The 18484-nt window shown below is 41.3% G+C and overlaps 1 protein-coding gene across 2 annotated transcripts in view; it reads right to left on the reverse strand.

The window, feature by feature from the left end:
- DCLK1 (doublecortin like kinase 1) overlaps nucleotides 1-12735 on the reverse strand; it is a 251971-nt gene extending 239236 nt beyond the window's left edge. For both annotated transcript variants that reach the window (XM_050905630.1, XM_050905638.1), the window contains exons 1-2: nucleotides 12646-12735; nucleotides 9036-9424 (exon numbers count right to left, since the gene is read on the reverse strand). In XM_050905630.1, coding sequence (XP_050761587.1) covers nucleotides 9036-9411 — 376 coding nt within the window. In that variant the 5' untranslated portion in view covers nucleotides 9412-9424; nucleotides 12646-12735. The remainder of the gene's footprint in view (nucleotides 1-9035; nucleotides 9425-12645) is intronic.
- Nucleotides 12736-18484: the final 5749 nt, after the last annotated feature.

Below are 18484 nucleotides of genomic sequence, written 5' to 3' on the forward strand. Positions count from 1 at the left end.
AGATGTTTTAATTCTTTCTGGGTTCAGTAGTTCAGTGTATGCTAACAGCATAGAGGTCTTCATGTTAGCAGTTTAGCCCAAGGTATTAGAATAAAAACAGAACAAAACTCAGTGATGTACCTCCTATGCCAAAAAGCACATAAGAACCAAAGATTTTCCTAATGAACCCTACCCTAAGGAAAGGGGACTCACAGTTCAATTATTAAAAGAAGTATCTATATTTTACTTCTGGAAGCAGATTTTAAGGTTTCAGGGCACCTAACCCAATCCCACAGACAATACAGCACACAAGGACTGCTGGCAGTTACACAGAGTTACCACAGTTAGAAACGGGGGGAAGGGGGGAAGATTCCACCGGGACATGAGACCCTGGGTGCAACAGAGGTTCAAGTCTGTTGGCATGATGCTCCAAAGGTGAGACAGTTAACACACTATACAGTGATTATCAGAAAGGCAGTGGAAGGACTCCAAAAGAAGACAAAGAAGTCAGAGCAACATGTGAAGATGGACCACTGAGCAGAAAAGATAAATGCAATGACAGCATAAGATCAAACAAGAACCATAAAAAGATTTTTGGTTTTCCTTTTTTTTAAAAAAAAAAAAAAAAGCATTATTTTAAAGCAGAACAAAATGCAGAGTGGGAGATGAAGAAAGACATTCCAATGCTTACTAGTCATTGTGTAAATTCAAGTTAACCTGCACCTTGCAGTAACATCTAAAGTGTTAAGAAAAGAATCTAAGATGGAATGCTTACACCAACCTTATAAGGCACAAAGGTAAGCTCTTCCTTTTATCCACTATATAGCCACTATATCCAGTATATATATGAGAGCTATAGATGTCTATATAGTAACATCAGAACAGAAAAGCTTAGCCACAGCAATGATCCAAGAGTGATCAAACAGTACATATTCTCTTTTATCCATATCCCTGTCCAATATTTTTAGCACTAGCTACTCAATTACTGCAAGGTCAGAATGCACCCACAACACCACATCCATAAAATTAACAAGTTTTAAAAAACACTAATAGCGTTTTGTAGGGAAAAAAAATTAAAAAGATCCTACTATGAATAGGACTGCACTCAATACCATAAATACCTGTTCTATAAATACTTTGCAGAAGTCTCTTTTATAAATTTTTAAACAAAAGTTACTTGTAAGACTTAAAATCCACCAGCAACCTCTTTTTTGGGGGGGGGGGGGGGGGGGGGGGGGGGGGGGGGGCAGGCAGGAGAAATAGGTTCAGTGCTATCAGAAAAATAGTTCAGTTTAGTTGCATGAAATAACAATTATTTATTTAAAAACAAGTCTTCATATTAAAACTCACTTCTCAAAAGGGTAGGTGCATAAACAAATGGCCATACACATTGTTCCCAGAAGATTTAAATTTAGTTTATTAAGAACTCTTTTGGTTCCCCTTCTTGAAAGGATAGCATTCCACATGATTTTTAATATCAGCTATATTTGAAGGTCAGCTGGGTTCCTTGTAGTATTTAACAGCACGTCAGCTCTTCATTACAAAACTAATTTTGTGTAAATGACCATAAAAAAGACCGATACAATCACTGAAGTTATGGAACTGTTTTAACATCCGACTTTTTCCCCTTTCTTCATTTCCAACAGTACTACATTACATCAATAAAATATTTGCACCAAGATATATTTTCTCCCCTTGAAGAGACTCATATTTAGCTACAGAATATCTTGGAGGTAGAGTATCCAAGGCCTTCTAAGATGAAACATCTTTAGTAAAGAGCTATTTTATATAGGAAAACAGAAATACAAACACCCCTCCCCTAATGCTGTTATTTAAGACTGTTTATACTTCAAGTGAAGTGCTGGGGCTTATAAACCTTCAGGGATGTTAGCCAGGGACTGCAGTTCTCATTCATGGTGATCCTAAGGGCCAGGCCTGTAAGAACAAAAACTAAATGGACAAAACCTCTATGTCGTAAAAGCATCTTGTATCTGATCTTAAGATCAGTAAATCCTGTTTTATGGTGACATCCAGCAAATTTTAAGTACTCAAAACACTAGACACACTCAAATACAAGTTTAAATTTCCTGAACATGGCACCCACCCTGACAGTAGCCAGAAATTTCAATGTCTAGCCTAATCCTTTAGTGCCTGTGGTGTTTGTATGCAGAGGAAATCTCAAAGAAAAGGACAAAAAGCCTTCACCTAGATTTTCATCCTCTCTTCTTTTTCACAGTTACCTTAAGGAGAGAAGACTGCAAAGAAGTTTCACAAGGGGCATGACTTACTAGTCCAATAAATCCACTTTCTGCCTTAACTATTGCTTCCTCACCAAAACCATTAGGTGATGACACAATTTTCTTTTTTTAGTTTTTATTTTTGGTAACCTTTGGCTACAACTGCCTCACAGACAACAGTCTCTCCCCCTTGACTTGTACCTGAGAGGAGACAGAAGCTGTGATCTGCGGACAGGCAATACCAGCAGCAAGCTGGTTTTCCCAGCTCCGAAGACCCAGGAAAATACACCTCCGGGGGTAATCCCACTGAGCACCATCAGCTCGTACTCTGGGTGAGGCCTAAGCACAAATACAGCCCACAAACACCAGCTTTGACTAACTGGCAGCTGGAGGAAGAAGGTAACAATCTCCAAACACTAGATTTGTAACAGAACATGTGTTGAAGAAGGAATCTTTGGACATACTGGATTAAACAAAAGCATAGAAAAGACAGTCCACTTAAAGTGTCTATTTGAATGCAGCTCCCCAAGAGAAGGGAGCGAGCTTTTCACAGTGCAGTCAGCTGTCACTAATGAAATTTTGACTCTTGATTACAGTATCAATAGCCATTAGAAAAAGAAAAGGGGGACAACTCGGGTGTTTTGGGATATCTGACATTTAGGAAAAAAGTCATTACTAAATCTTAGAAAGTATCCCTTTCCTGACAGCCCTCCTACCTCTTCACAGCAACAGTGCAAATGAAACGCACACCACTTTAATCCTTCAGAAAAAGATACACAATGCTTGTTTGCCAGTAATCCTACAATTTAAGTTGTGCAAGTGCTCAACGCTTCAGGAAATTCCATGTAGAAGGACAGATCCCAAAACACGGTTTATGCTTTTAAAAAAAAAAAAAAAAAAAAAGAGACAAACAAAAACGTACTACCTGCAGTTACACATCTGTCAAAATTCAATGCAGCTGAATCACTAGAGCCATGTAACACTGAAGGATAGTTCTTATAGGTCACGACAGAATTTCATTACATGCTTCATGCATTAAAAATATAATTTAAAAAATAATATCTGTGTACAAGGTGGCTGCTAAGGAGACACTGAATCACTGCCTGCAAGTACTGGAGCTTTCCTGATGCAAGTGTTGATTCCCTCTTTGGCATATTGGTATTAGCAGTTAGTTAGTTTCCTTCAGCTTGCTGATATTCTCACTACAAGAATGATCAAGGCATTATCTCTTAAAAGGGATTATTTGCATTGCTTTTCTGTGCTAAAGGCGACTTGGCCTAAAATGGCTTCATAAAGAAGCCAGCTGGTCTTAGGTGAAAACCCTGGAGAAGGAATGGAGAACCTGTCTGAATCATGCAAGCAGAGAGGAAACAACCAACTCCTCTTTGTGGAGGCAGCAGGACTGCCAATTTATTGAAAATAGTGTTGATTCCTTGTAGCAGAGTACATACTAGGAAAGGAAAGTTAATCTACAAGCCCACCAGAGGTGGGGGAACCGCAGTACTTGCACACTTTGGTGGTGAGGACGTTCAGTGCAGCAGTCATTCATTGCAGTCCGTTTCCCCGAGGGATAGGGCAAGAAACAGATTAAGAGAACAGGGAAGGGACTGGCACCCCCAGCACCCTGTGCAACAGGCACACCTGCCCTTCTTCACTTCCACGCTTTGGTTTTGTACACACAAAAGGCAGAAGAGCAGTCTCTCATGGGAAAGGACAAAGAATTCTGACTATCCCTCACCATGCAGAGCAGACTGCAAAAGGAAGATGACCTGAACCAAATAAGTTACTACCTTATAGTTCCCAAATGTGTTAGTTAATAGAGCAATAACCTACTTAAACTACATTACTGCTGCCTTGTCTTTCTGCAGTGTCTGAAAAAATGCAACAGTTAAAACGGGATGGAGCATCTACAGGAAATGAATCTGACCTACTCATGTTCACCTAGCAATCAGATGCACCAGAAACTTTAAATCAGATCTCCTCAGACCTTTTAAAGGACTTCTTTTGCACATCATTCTTTCTGCTCAGCTCAGACCAAAAATTCTTTTTTTTTCTCAAAGGCAAGTGAAAAAATAAAGACATACTTCCTCCCCCCTCCCCCCCCAAATTTCTGCAGTCTTGCTACAAGCAAGATAGGCATTGTACATGCTTAAAAAAAATAACTGGAAAGTACCTAAAATAAGAAACCATGGGACCTTCCAAGAAGTTGTTAAGGAAGACACAACTGGCTAATGGATGAATCTTCTCAAATTCATGAAATAAAATAATCAAATAATCAAATTGTTCAAGTGCCAGAACAACCCTCTACCATTTTATGCAACAGGATTATTCAGCTGTTTGTTTATTAAACAATATTAAGGATTGCAGGCATTTCTGCCACAGGATCCAGTCCAAGTTTCACTAACTTTGACAGCCCTGGATCAAGTCCATGGTAAATACCCAGTGTAAATTCAATCCTATAAACAAATATCCACATAGATTCAGCTCTACAAACATTTGAACAGATACTTTACTATTATTATTTTGATAGCATGTTACATATGCATATGAATCTTTCCAGCCCATCAATTCCCAGCTGCTGAGGTAGGCATGGCTTAGAAGAAAGAGCACTAGCTCCAAGGTGCATCAGAGACCACATCAATCGATTCCTACAGTCTGGCCTGGCTGGGCTTCTCACCAGCACCACTGGAGCGGGTGGCATAGTCAAGGAGGCAGCAGTAGTAGCAGGTAGGAGAGGGAAAAGCTGAGATAAGGGGAATGAGGTGACAGTGGGAGTAGCAAGACCCACATAAAAAAAAGTCAGGAACTCTGTTACAGCCCACGACTTTAGCAAGCAGACATTGCCTTTTGAACCCTCCACTGGCAGGCAGCTTCTCTGCTGCCTTAAACACAAACTGCCTGCCTCCACTCACAAGAGCCTTCCCGCAGTCCTCATGTGACCCACCATCTCCTCTGCCACTGCAATGAGGTTCACATCTCCCACGAGTTATTAGCCAGTTATAGCCATTACAAGATTTTAAAACTGTGCTCTTTCAGACTGCTCCTTCAATGAGGATTGCAGCTCCGAGATAACCTGAGAGACATTCACTTTTCTTTTTCAGATTACTCCTTAAAACTATTTTTGCCATTATGCCTACACAAAATGTGCATGCACACATACAAGTCTTTACAATAGTTTGGCAGTGCAACCAATATTGACATGTGACAATATTGTTTCCCAGTACTCTCTCAGCCTTGTGGTTTGGGGTTTTTGGTTTGACATTGACTGCCTATTCTCTGCTGCAGGGTTTGTGGTAGGTATTGTGGAAATCTAAAACAATTGATTCTGGTTCATACCCAAGACTCTGAGGTAATATTATAATAAAAATTAATGAGAAAGGGATGCAGTTCTGGCTATGGATTGATTCTGTGGTCTTTGTTCCACATAGCAGGACCCCAGGAGTAAAAACTGTAAATAATAATCTTTGTTTCAGAGTTATCCCGCTCATTCCAATCTATCACTGTTCCTGTTACACTGTTCAATGGCAATTTTGGGGGTAAGACCCATCAGTCCACCTCTGCCTTCAGCTTTAAAGATGGTACACTTTTGGAAAAGCAAAAGGCATTTAGTCCTTTCCTGAGACTTTGTTTACAGCTAGACAATTTAACCTTAAGAGCAACTTCATCTTTATTGTTTCTACATGCTTTGATTACATGTCATACCTAGGGAATAAAGTCATGTCACATTTGGAAACCATTCTTTAAAGGTAAGAGGGTCCTGAACATCAGGTCTGACAAAAAGAAGGTAACCTGCATCCATTGCATTCTTTCCTTCATCTAAGGTGATAGGAGAAGAGAAGGTACAGAGCATGTGAAACTTTTTACAACAGTATATACCCCTTGTTATCAATTTCCAACAAATCCCACATGCCCCAAGGTCTTCAAAAAATAAACCCAAAACCACAAAACCCTAGGGAAGTCATTAGTTTCAAATAAAGGGAAGATGTGTCCATGCACCTCAAAATAACCTACAGCACCAGCATACAGCCATGCCACCTCTAAATTGTATGCAGGACAGAACTAAATATTACTGATGCAAAACAGCTCCTTTACAATCTTTTTCCTTTGGGACCATCTTTCATGCAGTTCTACTTATTTGGCTCTGGGGTGACAGTGGCTGGTGTCTTGTTTCCCCCAAGAGCTAGTTGCTTCTCTGTCTTATGTACTGTGTGGGAAGGTAAGAGTACAGTAACTTCCTCACAGGCATAAAGGCAAAAAACCAACACCAAATCAAGGCCTTCCACATTTACTTTACAGCGCAATCACTAAAATCAATGTGTGTCCCCCCAAAAGCAAAAAAAGGAAAAAAAATCATCTAAATTCATAACAGTCTCATTAAATGAATTCATACAGTAAAGGAATAGTCTCACCATGAAGAAAGCAATGCTTCGTATTTCAATAGTTTGAGCACAAATGTCATTTGGCAAGAAGCAAAAAACAAGTGATTTTCCAGCTATTTAAACACAAAGCACAGCTTCAAGCTAATTAACGCTGTACCAGACTAGCCAAACTCTAACAAATTTGTACAGTAAAGAGTGGAAGGGGCTTATGTAAAAACCATCACTGAGCTAATAATATATGAACCGGTACTCTACAGTGAAGCTCCACACAGGAAACAGAACAAAATAACCTACCTTGCAGTTTTATACAAATAGACAGAAGCCCCCTTTCAGGTGGAACAAGGATGTAGCTCTCTACTTGCACACAAAGACTGACTTCTGTAAATCCCACAGTGTTAATGGCACAAGAAAATAAGACTGTCCAACTTGGAACTATACACAGGAAGGGGGGATGTATTCATTGAAAGGGTAAGGAATAAAGTCCCATAGAACTCAAAGAAATCCCAAAGCCCTTCTTGAAAATAAACTTATGCTCTTGTACTGTCATTCATTTTGACTGACTGATTTATAACTGGTATGATCCTTCTCTAGGATGCCAAAATAAACCCATCTTATAGGTTGCTGAATTTATTTCTGCATTCAGTTCTTTCTTTTCAAAAGCTGGTTCTGACTGGCAGCAAAAGACTGTGCAAATCAACATTAACATCAATGATACCTGCTTCTTGATAAGCATACCAATCAAATAAGCACAATTATTTATACCACTACTGAGAAGAAAATGCACAAACACTGCTTTTAATCAGATGTTGATTAATATTGGTCTTTCCTCCCAGAAATTGATTTTCTCCACCAATTAAAAACTGTCCTGACAAATACAGTTCTAACTCTGCCCTGGAATTCATAACATTGATCTTAAGACCAGTTTCCTTTCCATTTCACTAAACCTATGGTCCTAACGCCAAAACCCCTTACTTAGACAATCCCACCACTTCAATTTTCTTTTTGAGCATCTTCATGTCGTCTCCTTTTTATGCAAGGAGGATTATCAAGAATATCCTCTTCTCAAAACTTCTCCTTAAAAAGCTTTCCTCTGCTATGACACATAAAGGCGACAACTCAATGGGGGCTGAACACCTGCTACGCAAAGATGTGCTCCTCTTTCAGGACCCTTATTAGGTATTACCCTTTTCTTCTTCTCTCCCCACATTAGCCGCCTTCTGATCCTCTCATTATATCCTGATACTGCAAGTTCTCTCACCCGGTGCTAAAAATGGAAATCATAAAGAAATTACAATGTCTGCTACAACTCTAAATTGGCTGTCCAGTGGCTATAAATCCATGCTTTACAGGTTTGCCCATGGCACATTGGGGCCAGGGGCAGGATGGAAGCAATGATGAAAAAATTGTTCCACCTTTATTTTCTTTGAGCACAGTCAAGCACCTGCATTTAAACTTTACACGTAAAAAACAACCTCAGTTATGGCCATGTACTAGTTAATGCTTTCAGACCTTATACGTTCTGATGTTTTATACTAGGAGCTATTGCCTACACACACAAAAAGAAAGCCACTGCAAGCCAGAAGCACTTTATGTTGGAAAAGCTACTTCAGCAATTTGCAAAACTTGTAAAAGGTATTATTAATATCCTACACCTAATATTCAAATTGATTAATGCTGACAGCTTCTTTTGCCAACAAAACTGTCACTGAAGGAGTGATAAATTCAGTGTCGATGGACAAATTAGCGACTGGCATCTCTGATGTTTGACTGTGACCAAGACCTGTCAGTTCTGACCAAATCACTGGTAATGCTTTATACTGCAGGTACATGAGCCTTATTTAGAAACAACGTAAGGATGCCAATGGACTGGGGAAAAGAAAAAGGGAAATGCTACAGGGGAGAAAAGTTTACAATCTACCCCAGCTGAACCATGGCTACATTACTCTTTTAACAGGCTGCCTACATTTATGCCACTCCATAAGAGGAGAGTATTTTACTTAAGGCATATTTACTTGTAGGGAAGAGTTGGAGCTCTTCACCAGGTACAGGCAGACTTAAAAAAATCCTTCAGAACTGAATTTCACGTAGGTTTCATCAGCACCATGGACCTTGTCAAGTTTAACTGACTAAACTCTCATTGGCATTTTTAAATATGCAAGTTGAAAAGCAGCAGCAGATGCGATCTTCAAGATCTAGGACTATCAACACTGCGTTAACAGAAAGGAAAAGGTCAGACACTTTCAACAAGAGCAAAATGAGTACCAAGGCAACATTATTTCATGGCACAATAAGATATTCACAATTCTAGTTATACCATTGAAGATCCTTTCTTTATCAATATGAACATCAATACCATTACCTATTTGCGGAAGACTTAACAGATCAGACAAACAAACACTGACTCAAACATAACTTTACAGCTCCAAATCTTACTGCTGACCTTCTACTAGCTGGTCCAAGGAGGAAATCTTCTTGGAGCCATCAATCGTGTAGATTGTTCTCACTCCCTGGGGCAGATTCACATTGTCAGACAGAGTTCGGGTCAGATCAGCCAGGAGAGCTTCAAAGGATCTAAACCGGTCAGGGGAGATGGCATATACAATCCCTTTGAAATACCGGTCTCCATTACGATAGAAACGAACTTTCTTGGCTTTTTTCTCAGAACTCAGAGTCTGTAGAGTACGGGTTCGGTAAAAGCTGCAGTGGGCACTGTGAGTAGGGCTAGGCAAACCATTTACCCGGGACCCTCTGCCATATCGCTGCGCTTTATCACGCTCATCAAAATGCTCCAGCTCCATATCTCTCCCAAAAGACATCTTGAAGTTCAACCTAAGGGATGCACAAGAGAAGAGAAAAAGTTTAAGAAATTTACACATTTTAAGGGAGCTCACTTTGAGACTTCACGTTCTATAAATGGCACTTACAGAGGACTACTTTTCAGGTTGAGAAAAATGTTTGAATGAAACCATCCTACGTTCACATGTTCATTTTACAGCTAACTCTCTTGCCATGCCATAAAAAACAGTTTATAAGTTAGGCTTTTATTCACTGTAGAAATGCCACTCATTAAACCAACTGCTAGCAATATGCAAACATTACAAAGTGTTTGTTCAAATTCAGTAAGAACTCTGAAAATTAGGTGACAAAGTTGAGCTACTGGAAAAAAAGAACAAACGCATCAGCTTTCTACTTTTTCTCATCTTATATTCAGGTGCTATTTGAGTCCAGTCTACCTTCTAGACCGTTCGCCCCCACTAAACTGGTAGTTCCAACTGCGATCTCAAGAGGTGCCATTTCAGAAGGGCAACCAGTCGCCAACAAGTAAGCAATTAAGAACTTCTCAGAGGAATAGCTGTTGCAGGTTGGCAATGAGAATCAGGACTACCACTTAGTGGGTCAAGCCCACTGGTCAAAAGTCCTTGCGTATTCCAACCATTGGTTTCCCCACAGCCTAGGCTTTGTAATAAATTACTTCAGTTGTCCTTGTGCAAATACTTTGTATACTCCAAACCAACAGAAGTGCTCAAATGTTATAAAATTTAAAAAAGATTAGAGGGAGACAGGAAACTAGTATTTTTCAATGAGCAAGCTACTTCAGTGCTCTGTAACATCTGCAAGATGTATTATTAATACCCTAGGCCTAATATTCAAATTTATTAAGGCTGACAGCTTATTTTACCTACAAAACTATCACTGAAGGAATGACAAATTCAGTGTCAATAAGCAAATTAGCAATTGGTGTCTCCCATGTTTGACAGTGACAAAAACCCGGCAGCTCTGACCAAAATGATCCCAGTTGTTCAACACAGTTCACATAAATGGAAGTTCACGTGTTCTGAAATGAAATCAAGGAGGTAGATACTTCCGTTCCTTTTTACCACCCACACAAGACTAAATACTACAAATTGCACACTAATCTTCACAAATAAAAGAAACAAAAATACAAAAAAAAAAAAAAACCAGAATGATCAAAAGATCATTAGGTTCAAAACACGTTTCTTTTAACTTATGAGCTACCTAGATTTGCAGTTGTCTGCAGAACAGCAAAGCACAGTAAGTTTATTTATAGCACAGATATACAGACCTAATTTAGAAGCGGTCTCTCTCATTGATTTCCAATAAAAAGAAAAAAAAATAGCAAGCACAAGCTTTGTTTCAACCACTCATAATTGTGTGACCATTAAGAAAAAAAAAATATTCAGACCAGCTGTAAAACAGTAGGAGGAAATACAGAAAGACTTATGGATGCTCTTTAGCTCACAGAAGTTTGTATTAAACCAGAGATTATACAGCAGGACCGCGATGCTGCAGAGCTGTAGGGGATGTGCTCAGCAACTTCTCAGAGCGGTTCATGAGCTTGACTAGAACAAGCACCTAAGGCTAACCACGGCAAGCGCAGGGCCTTGGTGGGAATTATTTACCCTGCTTTGGTTACAGCTCACAACTTATTTTGTTACATTGGCACAGGATCATGTGCTTATGTATAAATGCAAGGTTTATATTCCTAAATACTTTAAAGGTACCTAACATATATATATAGTGCAGTATATATGTGTGTGTGTATATATATATATAAAAAAGACTAATCTATGTTTTTTCTCCTGAGTATACATACACACACCCCCCCCACTTCAGTGAAAAGAACATTTGCTGTGGCATTTCACTGACACTTCTCTACAGGTTAAATAGAAAATACCATTTAGTGGCCCCAGTTTAGGATTAAGATTATACCACCACCGTTTCCATGTTAAAAAAATTATGTCAGTTGGTTTACTTCATTTCTAATTCCAATGAGAACCTGTTATTCAGATTTAAACAATCCCAGGACTCACAATTCAGAAACTGTATCTCAAAAGCAACGCCTCTGGCAAGAAAAATGGATTTTTCTTAGGTCTGCTGTTTCATTTGCTCAAACCATCTCAGACAGACACACACAAAAAAAAAAGGAAAAACAAGTTTACATGAAGATATACTTTTTTAAGAGACTTTCAGCTTTACTAATTTTGGACGGGGGGAGGAAGAAGTGCGAGTCACTGCCCTTTCTTCCGCACACTTATGCTTTAATCAATAATGGCTGTAATTCCCAATTACGCTCTTTAAAACAGAAATAGAGCTCCCCTTGAACACCACAGTCCTGCTATTGACAGAAAAGCGTGTTCAAACCACAAGGTCACAGCAGACAAAGAAATCCTAAACAATTTGATCTGATCAGATGTTTCTGTGTGTGTGTGTGTATAAATATATACTCATATACATACAGATACAGAAAAATGAAAGGACACACCCCTGGAAAACCACCATGCCCAACACTTCACACCCTATACATCTCTTAAAGAATTATTTATAATGCAGGTGTGGGTAAGAAATTGCATAAAACAATCATATATGGTGATAAAACAAAGACATCATGCAGCGATGTGACTGGGACCCAGCAAAGACCATTCAGAGACTAAGCAGCAGACCGACTACTAAGTCATTGGGGGGCGGGAGGGGGGGGGGGGAAGGGAAACGTGGATACATGCGGCAGAGGCTTCAAGAAAAATGGGGTTTATTCTGCTGGGGTAGGGGAAACGTGTTCGCAATACAACCAGCCCGCTGAAGGTGGCATCAAGCACTTCAGCCCCGCCGCGGGCCGGTAGCGCAGCGTGAACCGCACGGTGACAAAAACGAGGTGCGTTCGCCTCCGGGCGCACGGGGGAAGCACCTAGCGCGCTCCCCCGGGCTGCCAGCGGACAGCCAGCCGCCCCACGGCGGCAGCCCGCTGCAGGGGCAGGCGGCGGCGGGCGTCCGTGCCTCACGCCCCACGCTCCCGCAGCCGGGCACACGCACCGGCACACGCCGCCCGCGGCCACCGGAGCCGCCCGGGGAGAAGCGCTGCGGCGCTCGGCGGAGGCCGCCGCCCCACACAATGGGCACAGGTGCACCGCGCCGCGGCGGGCGCCCAACGGCCGCGCCCCAACGGCCGCGCCTCAGAAGCCCCGCGCGCCGCAGCCCCCGCGCAGGAGAGGGACGGGGACGGCCCCGGCCCGGGCTCGGGCCCCGGCGCCTACCTGCTCTCCGCAGCCTGGCGAGCACCTTCTCCCTCAGACCGGCCGGCGGGGCGCGGAGGGAAGACGGCGGCTGGCAATGGGAAGCGGCCAGAGAGCGGCAGCTCCCCCCCTTCCCCCCCGGCGACCACCCGGCTTTAATCGCAGTAGTTGCCGCAGAAAGCGGCTCCGCTGCCTTTGTTACGCCTCCCCTGGCTGGAGCGCGCTGCTGGGGAAGCCCGGGCTGCAGCTGCTTCGCCTTTCTTCTGCTGCTGCCGATTGCAGTGATTTGCATTAGCCCGGCCCTCATTGAAATGCGGCTCTTCACACCAGCCTCTTCCTGGCGCTCTCTCCAGAGGGCGGCGCCGGCGCCGCCGTCTCCCCCACTCTTCCTCCCTTTGCGGGCCCTCTCCTCCCTGGGCGCTGCGGGGCGGCCGCCGCAGGCGCCCCCGGCAGCGCGCCCTGCCCGCGGGGCGGCGGGTGGGAGGGGAGCCCGCTGCCCGCCTGCGCCCCGCCGTCAGCCCCCAGGCGGGTGGGGGGGCGCGGAGGAGAGGCCGCGCTGGGACGATAGGTTACGCTCCCGGTGGGCTCCCCCTGAGGTGATTTCTGGCTGCACCGCGGGTCGCTGGCTGCTCCCCGCCGCCCTCCGGCCCGGGGAGCCCCGGCCGGTGAGATGCGCCCGATCGGGGCCTGCCTGTCTGCACGGGGCAGGGCTGTGCCTGGCGGGGGGCAGCTGCCGGCCCTGCGAGGCCCAGACCCGGCATCCAAAAAACGCCTTTAGAAGTATTTTTACCAAATGTGTCACGGCATTTCCATGAGGTTCACCTGGTCCTGAAGTACTGAAAGCCCACCCGGTCAGTCCTCAAAGTCCCCGTAACAGGGCTTGGGTGCTGAAGGTGGGATTGATGTGGAATTTAGGTACTAAAACTGGAGCCAGGCTTCCTCACACTGCTTGCTTAGTTACAGCTGACCTTGGAGGTGACTAACCTCCACAGATGCTACAGTTTTTATGCTTAAATTTCCCAGAAGGTGTATTTGCCCAAAGGCGTCTCAGGCTTCATCTGACTGATTCGCTCCTCTTACGCCCGAGCTGCTCAGGTCTTGGAGCACGTTTACTAAGTCAACCTCCACACAAAAATTCAGCCATAACTAATGCTTTCTCCTCAAAAGCTTGGTTATTTTTAATTTAATACAAAAATGTCAATGGTTGAAACATTCTCAAGATGAAGGACCTGCTTTGCTTTCCTTTGTGCGACGAAGACTTCAACTCTCTTCTACTTGTCAGGTAAACAGCCCACAGTCCAGGGGGACATGGAAGGGAAGAAAACACAGTCTGTCCCTTCTGTTGAAGCTGCTCCACTTTGTACTCTGAAAGAATTAAAAATGCATTAGATCAGAGAGAGGGAATTAATCTATAACCTCGTGGTTATGGCACTCAGTTGGGAAGGACAAAAGATGTCTTTGTGTGTCTGTATTACGGACCATTTATGCATTTTATATCCATAAATCCAGAAACAATCAGTGGAGCAGGGACTTAAGCCTGGGGTGCCCTGCTCTCAGTGACAGACCTCTAATCAGAGTAGAGGCTTCTGCTTAATCTGTCTGAAGGCAAACGAAGCCTTCAGTCTACGAAAACTGTAAGAGGTTCAAAAGAAGAAGGGCATGGAGCACTCCCTTTCTTGTCTATGCCACTAGAATAGTCCACAGATAGGCTCTTAGGAGACAGGATATTCCCTAAAGGAGCAAAATTAATTGTTGCTGTGTCTTCATCATCCTGGAGGAGTTCTTTAATCACTAAAGTACAGAGCAGAGACAGGAGTCTTCTGGCTACACGTGTTTCCTTAGTTTTTGAAAGAGAAACGAGCACCTAAAACCTTCAGGAAAACCTCTGCTCAAAGGAGTAATAGCATTAAAGTACCTGAACATCAAAGAGATTCAGAATTCAATGTACAGCTCTGTCCTCAGCATGCTCTTACCACCTAGCTTAGTTTTTGTGGATCTCGTTCTAAGGCACTTAATTCTTCCCCTATGGTCAATGGGGTGCTGAGGCACTTCAATAAAGATTGTCGTTTTTCAGATGCAAGTTCCTAAAAATAGAGCACCTCCACATTGAGTATTTCACCAGCTGTATTGCTTTTTAGTGTATTGGTTTTGAAAATCTCTTGGTCTGTGTTTAGACGTAACAGATACGATGATATTGGTAATGTTGGTATACTTGATGGGAGAATGGAAACTAAGTTTAAAAGAGTTCTGGTAATCTTGCAATAAAATTCTATTCTTTAAACCACTTCTTTTATAGGTCAACAATCAAAATATTCATGACAGTCTTAAATGATAAGAAGAAACAGGAGATCACAAAGATTAGAGATGGAAAAGACTATCATGGTCTTGACAAAGGATTGTTCTTTGACATTCTTCAGTGCTGTTTTGTCCATTTCTTAAACGTCTCAGGTAATGGGGCTTCTACTTCCCAAAGGAGACATCTCTTCGAAGTTGAATTCCTCCAATTGTAAGGAATTTTTTTCTGACAATCAGGTTAATGGAAGTTTCTTATGTTTCAGCTCATTACTTTAGCTATAGTGCCCTGTGTTCACGTACATAATTTATTTCTCCCATTGGTGTTTACATCTCTCTGACATCTATTATTTACATCTAGCCTAAGTGTGCAAAATATTTCAGAGATGTTCAAGAAAGATGTTCACTCTGATTATGTTAAAAAAAATAATAAAGGTCAAAAGAAAAGAATACAATATAAATCAGTACTAAAGTATAAACACAATAGGAAAGTATCTTTTAAAATGTGTTATTTTGTCCATTTACAGTTTTGTGTTTAACATGAAGACACAACACAATACCGTAGAGTCTGTTTGCCTTTGTCATGCATGCTTGCCATGCTTTTCTTTTCAAAGCACTTTAAAAGATGCTTTTCCTTTACCTTTTTCATGTGTCTGTCCTGAAAATAATGCAATTCTAAATAGAAACAAAGCTTGCGTAAATTGTTTCAACAGTTATGTAGTCGCCCTGTTAAAAGAGTGTACTGTTTTGCTAATACAAAATTGTCTTTCCTCATTGAACAGACTTTGGAATGTTGTGTGTTTCCTGAGCCCTCTGTAACACATCTTTATAAACCACAATACAGTCACTTCTTAATCCCACTTTGGATGAAGTAAGTAGCTTGGACTTCTCATCTCTGTTATTCTTAATCAGGTTTTTCAGATCTAACAGTATTCCAACAGTGCTTTTCTGAACATTTCTAATTTTTAAGCACCTTTGTCAAAAGTGTACATTAGAATCGGATACAGTTATGTCACCACCCAACACTCCTGTATCTGAAGGCTGTACCAAATGCCTTGGAAATTTGTTCTGGGAGCTTGTCTTTAGTTGGCTAACCACTGTGACCCCTAAATCCTTTTCAGAGTCACTGCTTTCCAGGACACGGTCTCCAGTCTTCTAAACATGACCTACATTCTTTGTTCCTGCTGAATGACCTTGCATTCAGCTGTCTCAAAAAGCACGTTCAAATGATCCTGGCTTACTAACGGATGTCAATTTCCCTACAGAAAAACTGTTGTTTCTTTGCATTATTTAGTACTTTCTGCATTTTCTGTCATCTGCAAATTTTACCATTAATGCTGTTAAATATTTCTTCAGATCACTCATAAATTTATGTAGTAGCAGAGGGCAGAATTTTCTAAAATGTGGGGCTCAATCCCCCAAGGCAGCGGTGTCAAGGGTGTGTTTAGAGCTCATTCCGCTTCGTGTCAGAGAGGCACTCAGCTCTCAGGATGCCAAACCAGGCCAAGGGAACTGGTGCTAGCGCGGTCGCATATGCCCGTTTCAGCAGACAGCCTGTGCCAGCTCCCAGCAGGGAGCTGAGCAACTGGAGCTGCACCAGCCAGCTGGGCACTGCAGAGGCGTGGGGTGGGGTGGCGGAGTCCTGGCACCAGGCACCAGAAACACATTGGGAAAAACTCGCTTATGAAAGAGAACAGAACTCTACGAATTCCTCAAGAATTACCCGAGGGATAATGATTAGCTGTTTATAGTTACTTTTGGAGATGGGTCATTTAGCCGGTTTTTAATTAATTATTATGTGTTACACTGATTTTGTATAATGCTAATCACTTAATTCGATTGATGTACTGCTGTATGTCTGTTGCTTTACAGAAGCATATGTCGATGCAGTCACCTTTATCAATCATATTTCGCGATCTCACCCAGAAATCTACCCAATTTGACGTGCTCATTGGCACTAATTACACAGTCATTTTCTGTATTGATTACATCACGTGTCAGGCCTTCAGTTATTTTACCTGCTACTGATTCCAGCATCGCTAGAATTATATAATCAAGGTCATCTTTTTTGTGTTGTCCAAATCCTAGTGTAACCCTGGCTTTATCCAGGTTTTTAATACTTCTTCAATATTCTTTAATTTCTTGAATAGCAAATTAATTGTTCAGGCAGACCAGTAATAAATTCTTTTTAGACGTAAACTACCCATGTATTAAAAATTATTTGCATATTATTTTAGGCAAAAACATATGGCGTTCATGACTGGGATGGGACTGCATTATGCAGAAATATTCATCGAATACTTCTGTCTGTTCTGCATTGTTATTGACAATGTCAACTGTTTGCTTCTAATAACAGACCTATGATTTTACTAGAATTATTTTTCTTCACAATATTTTTTTTTTTAAATTCCTTTTTGACTTTAGTATTTCTGGCTGTAAAATTTCTCACTGATGATTTCTCATATGTCTGTTGTTGATATTTCACTTGTCCAGACTTAAAATAACAAGTAAATAAAAAGTTTTTGCTATATTATCTCTCCTTCTGTATTACTCTTCAGTGAGGATATTTTTAACAAAAGACAATATCCTCTCTAACTGCACAAGTGGATTTTTGAATCTGGTAAAATCATTCACTGTTAAAGACTCTTTTTTGTCTCGTTTATTTGCTTATAACTGACTTCTTCAAGGAATTCATCCTTTTAAAAACAGACTATAGACCAGGACTTAACTCTCTTTGCATACAGCAGATATAATTACATGCTGGTCATTGGATAAAACATTCTTAAAGTTATTCCTACATGTTTGTCCACTGGAAAGAGGTCCCATTGTAAAGTGAAGACGTTATGTATTGGAAAATTATGGTATTTCACTTTTTGATACTCCATGGATATTTTAACTATGTCAAGAAAGGACCTCCAGCATGGTTTGTCAGACTTACGTCACTTAATTTTTTTTCTTTCAGATATTGTTGAGATGTTTCAGATACTATTATTTCAGATATTATTAAGGGCATGTTTAAAGAGCTGTTTGTCTGATTTGGTTTGCTTGCCCATATAGGTTAACAAATTGAACCTAAAACCTTGTCATTTGGGATTATCAATTAGAAATGAACTATCTGTGTGGCAGGCCAAATCCTACCTGTGAAACAACTCTATCCATCTCCAAAATATTCTCCATTGTGATGTAGCAAGATATATATCTGAGCAAACTGTTACTATAATCTTTCTCCTTTCCAGGTTGCCAAGAAGCTGAATTAGAATAATTCTGAAGTGCAGGATCTGAATTTTTGCTGGTCTTTGGTTCAAACTAATTAAAGTAAATTGATATTCTTTGCCGAATGCTAACCTTTGGCAGAAGCATTTTAAATAATTTAGAATATGTTTGTTCACAATAACCTCAACTCAATCTCAGTAGTATTCACATGCTCTAAGATGAGGATTTGGGGACCGTCTTTTTCATTTTGAGAGAAAACTGGGATGTTTTATGAATATAAATGCACAAACTGTACACAGTTTTTTGAACGACCTAAGAACAGCATATGTGGTAGTTTTGTTTACCAGTGTTTTAA

The sequence above is a fragment of the Gymnogyps californianus genome, chromosome 1, assembly GCF_018139145.2.
Source record: "Gymnogyps californianus isolate 813 chromosome 1, ASM1813914v2, whole genome shotgun sequence".
NCBI classification, from domain to species: domain Eukaryota; kingdom Metazoa; phylum Chordata; class Aves; order Accipitriformes; family Cathartidae; genus Gymnogyps; species Gymnogyps californianus.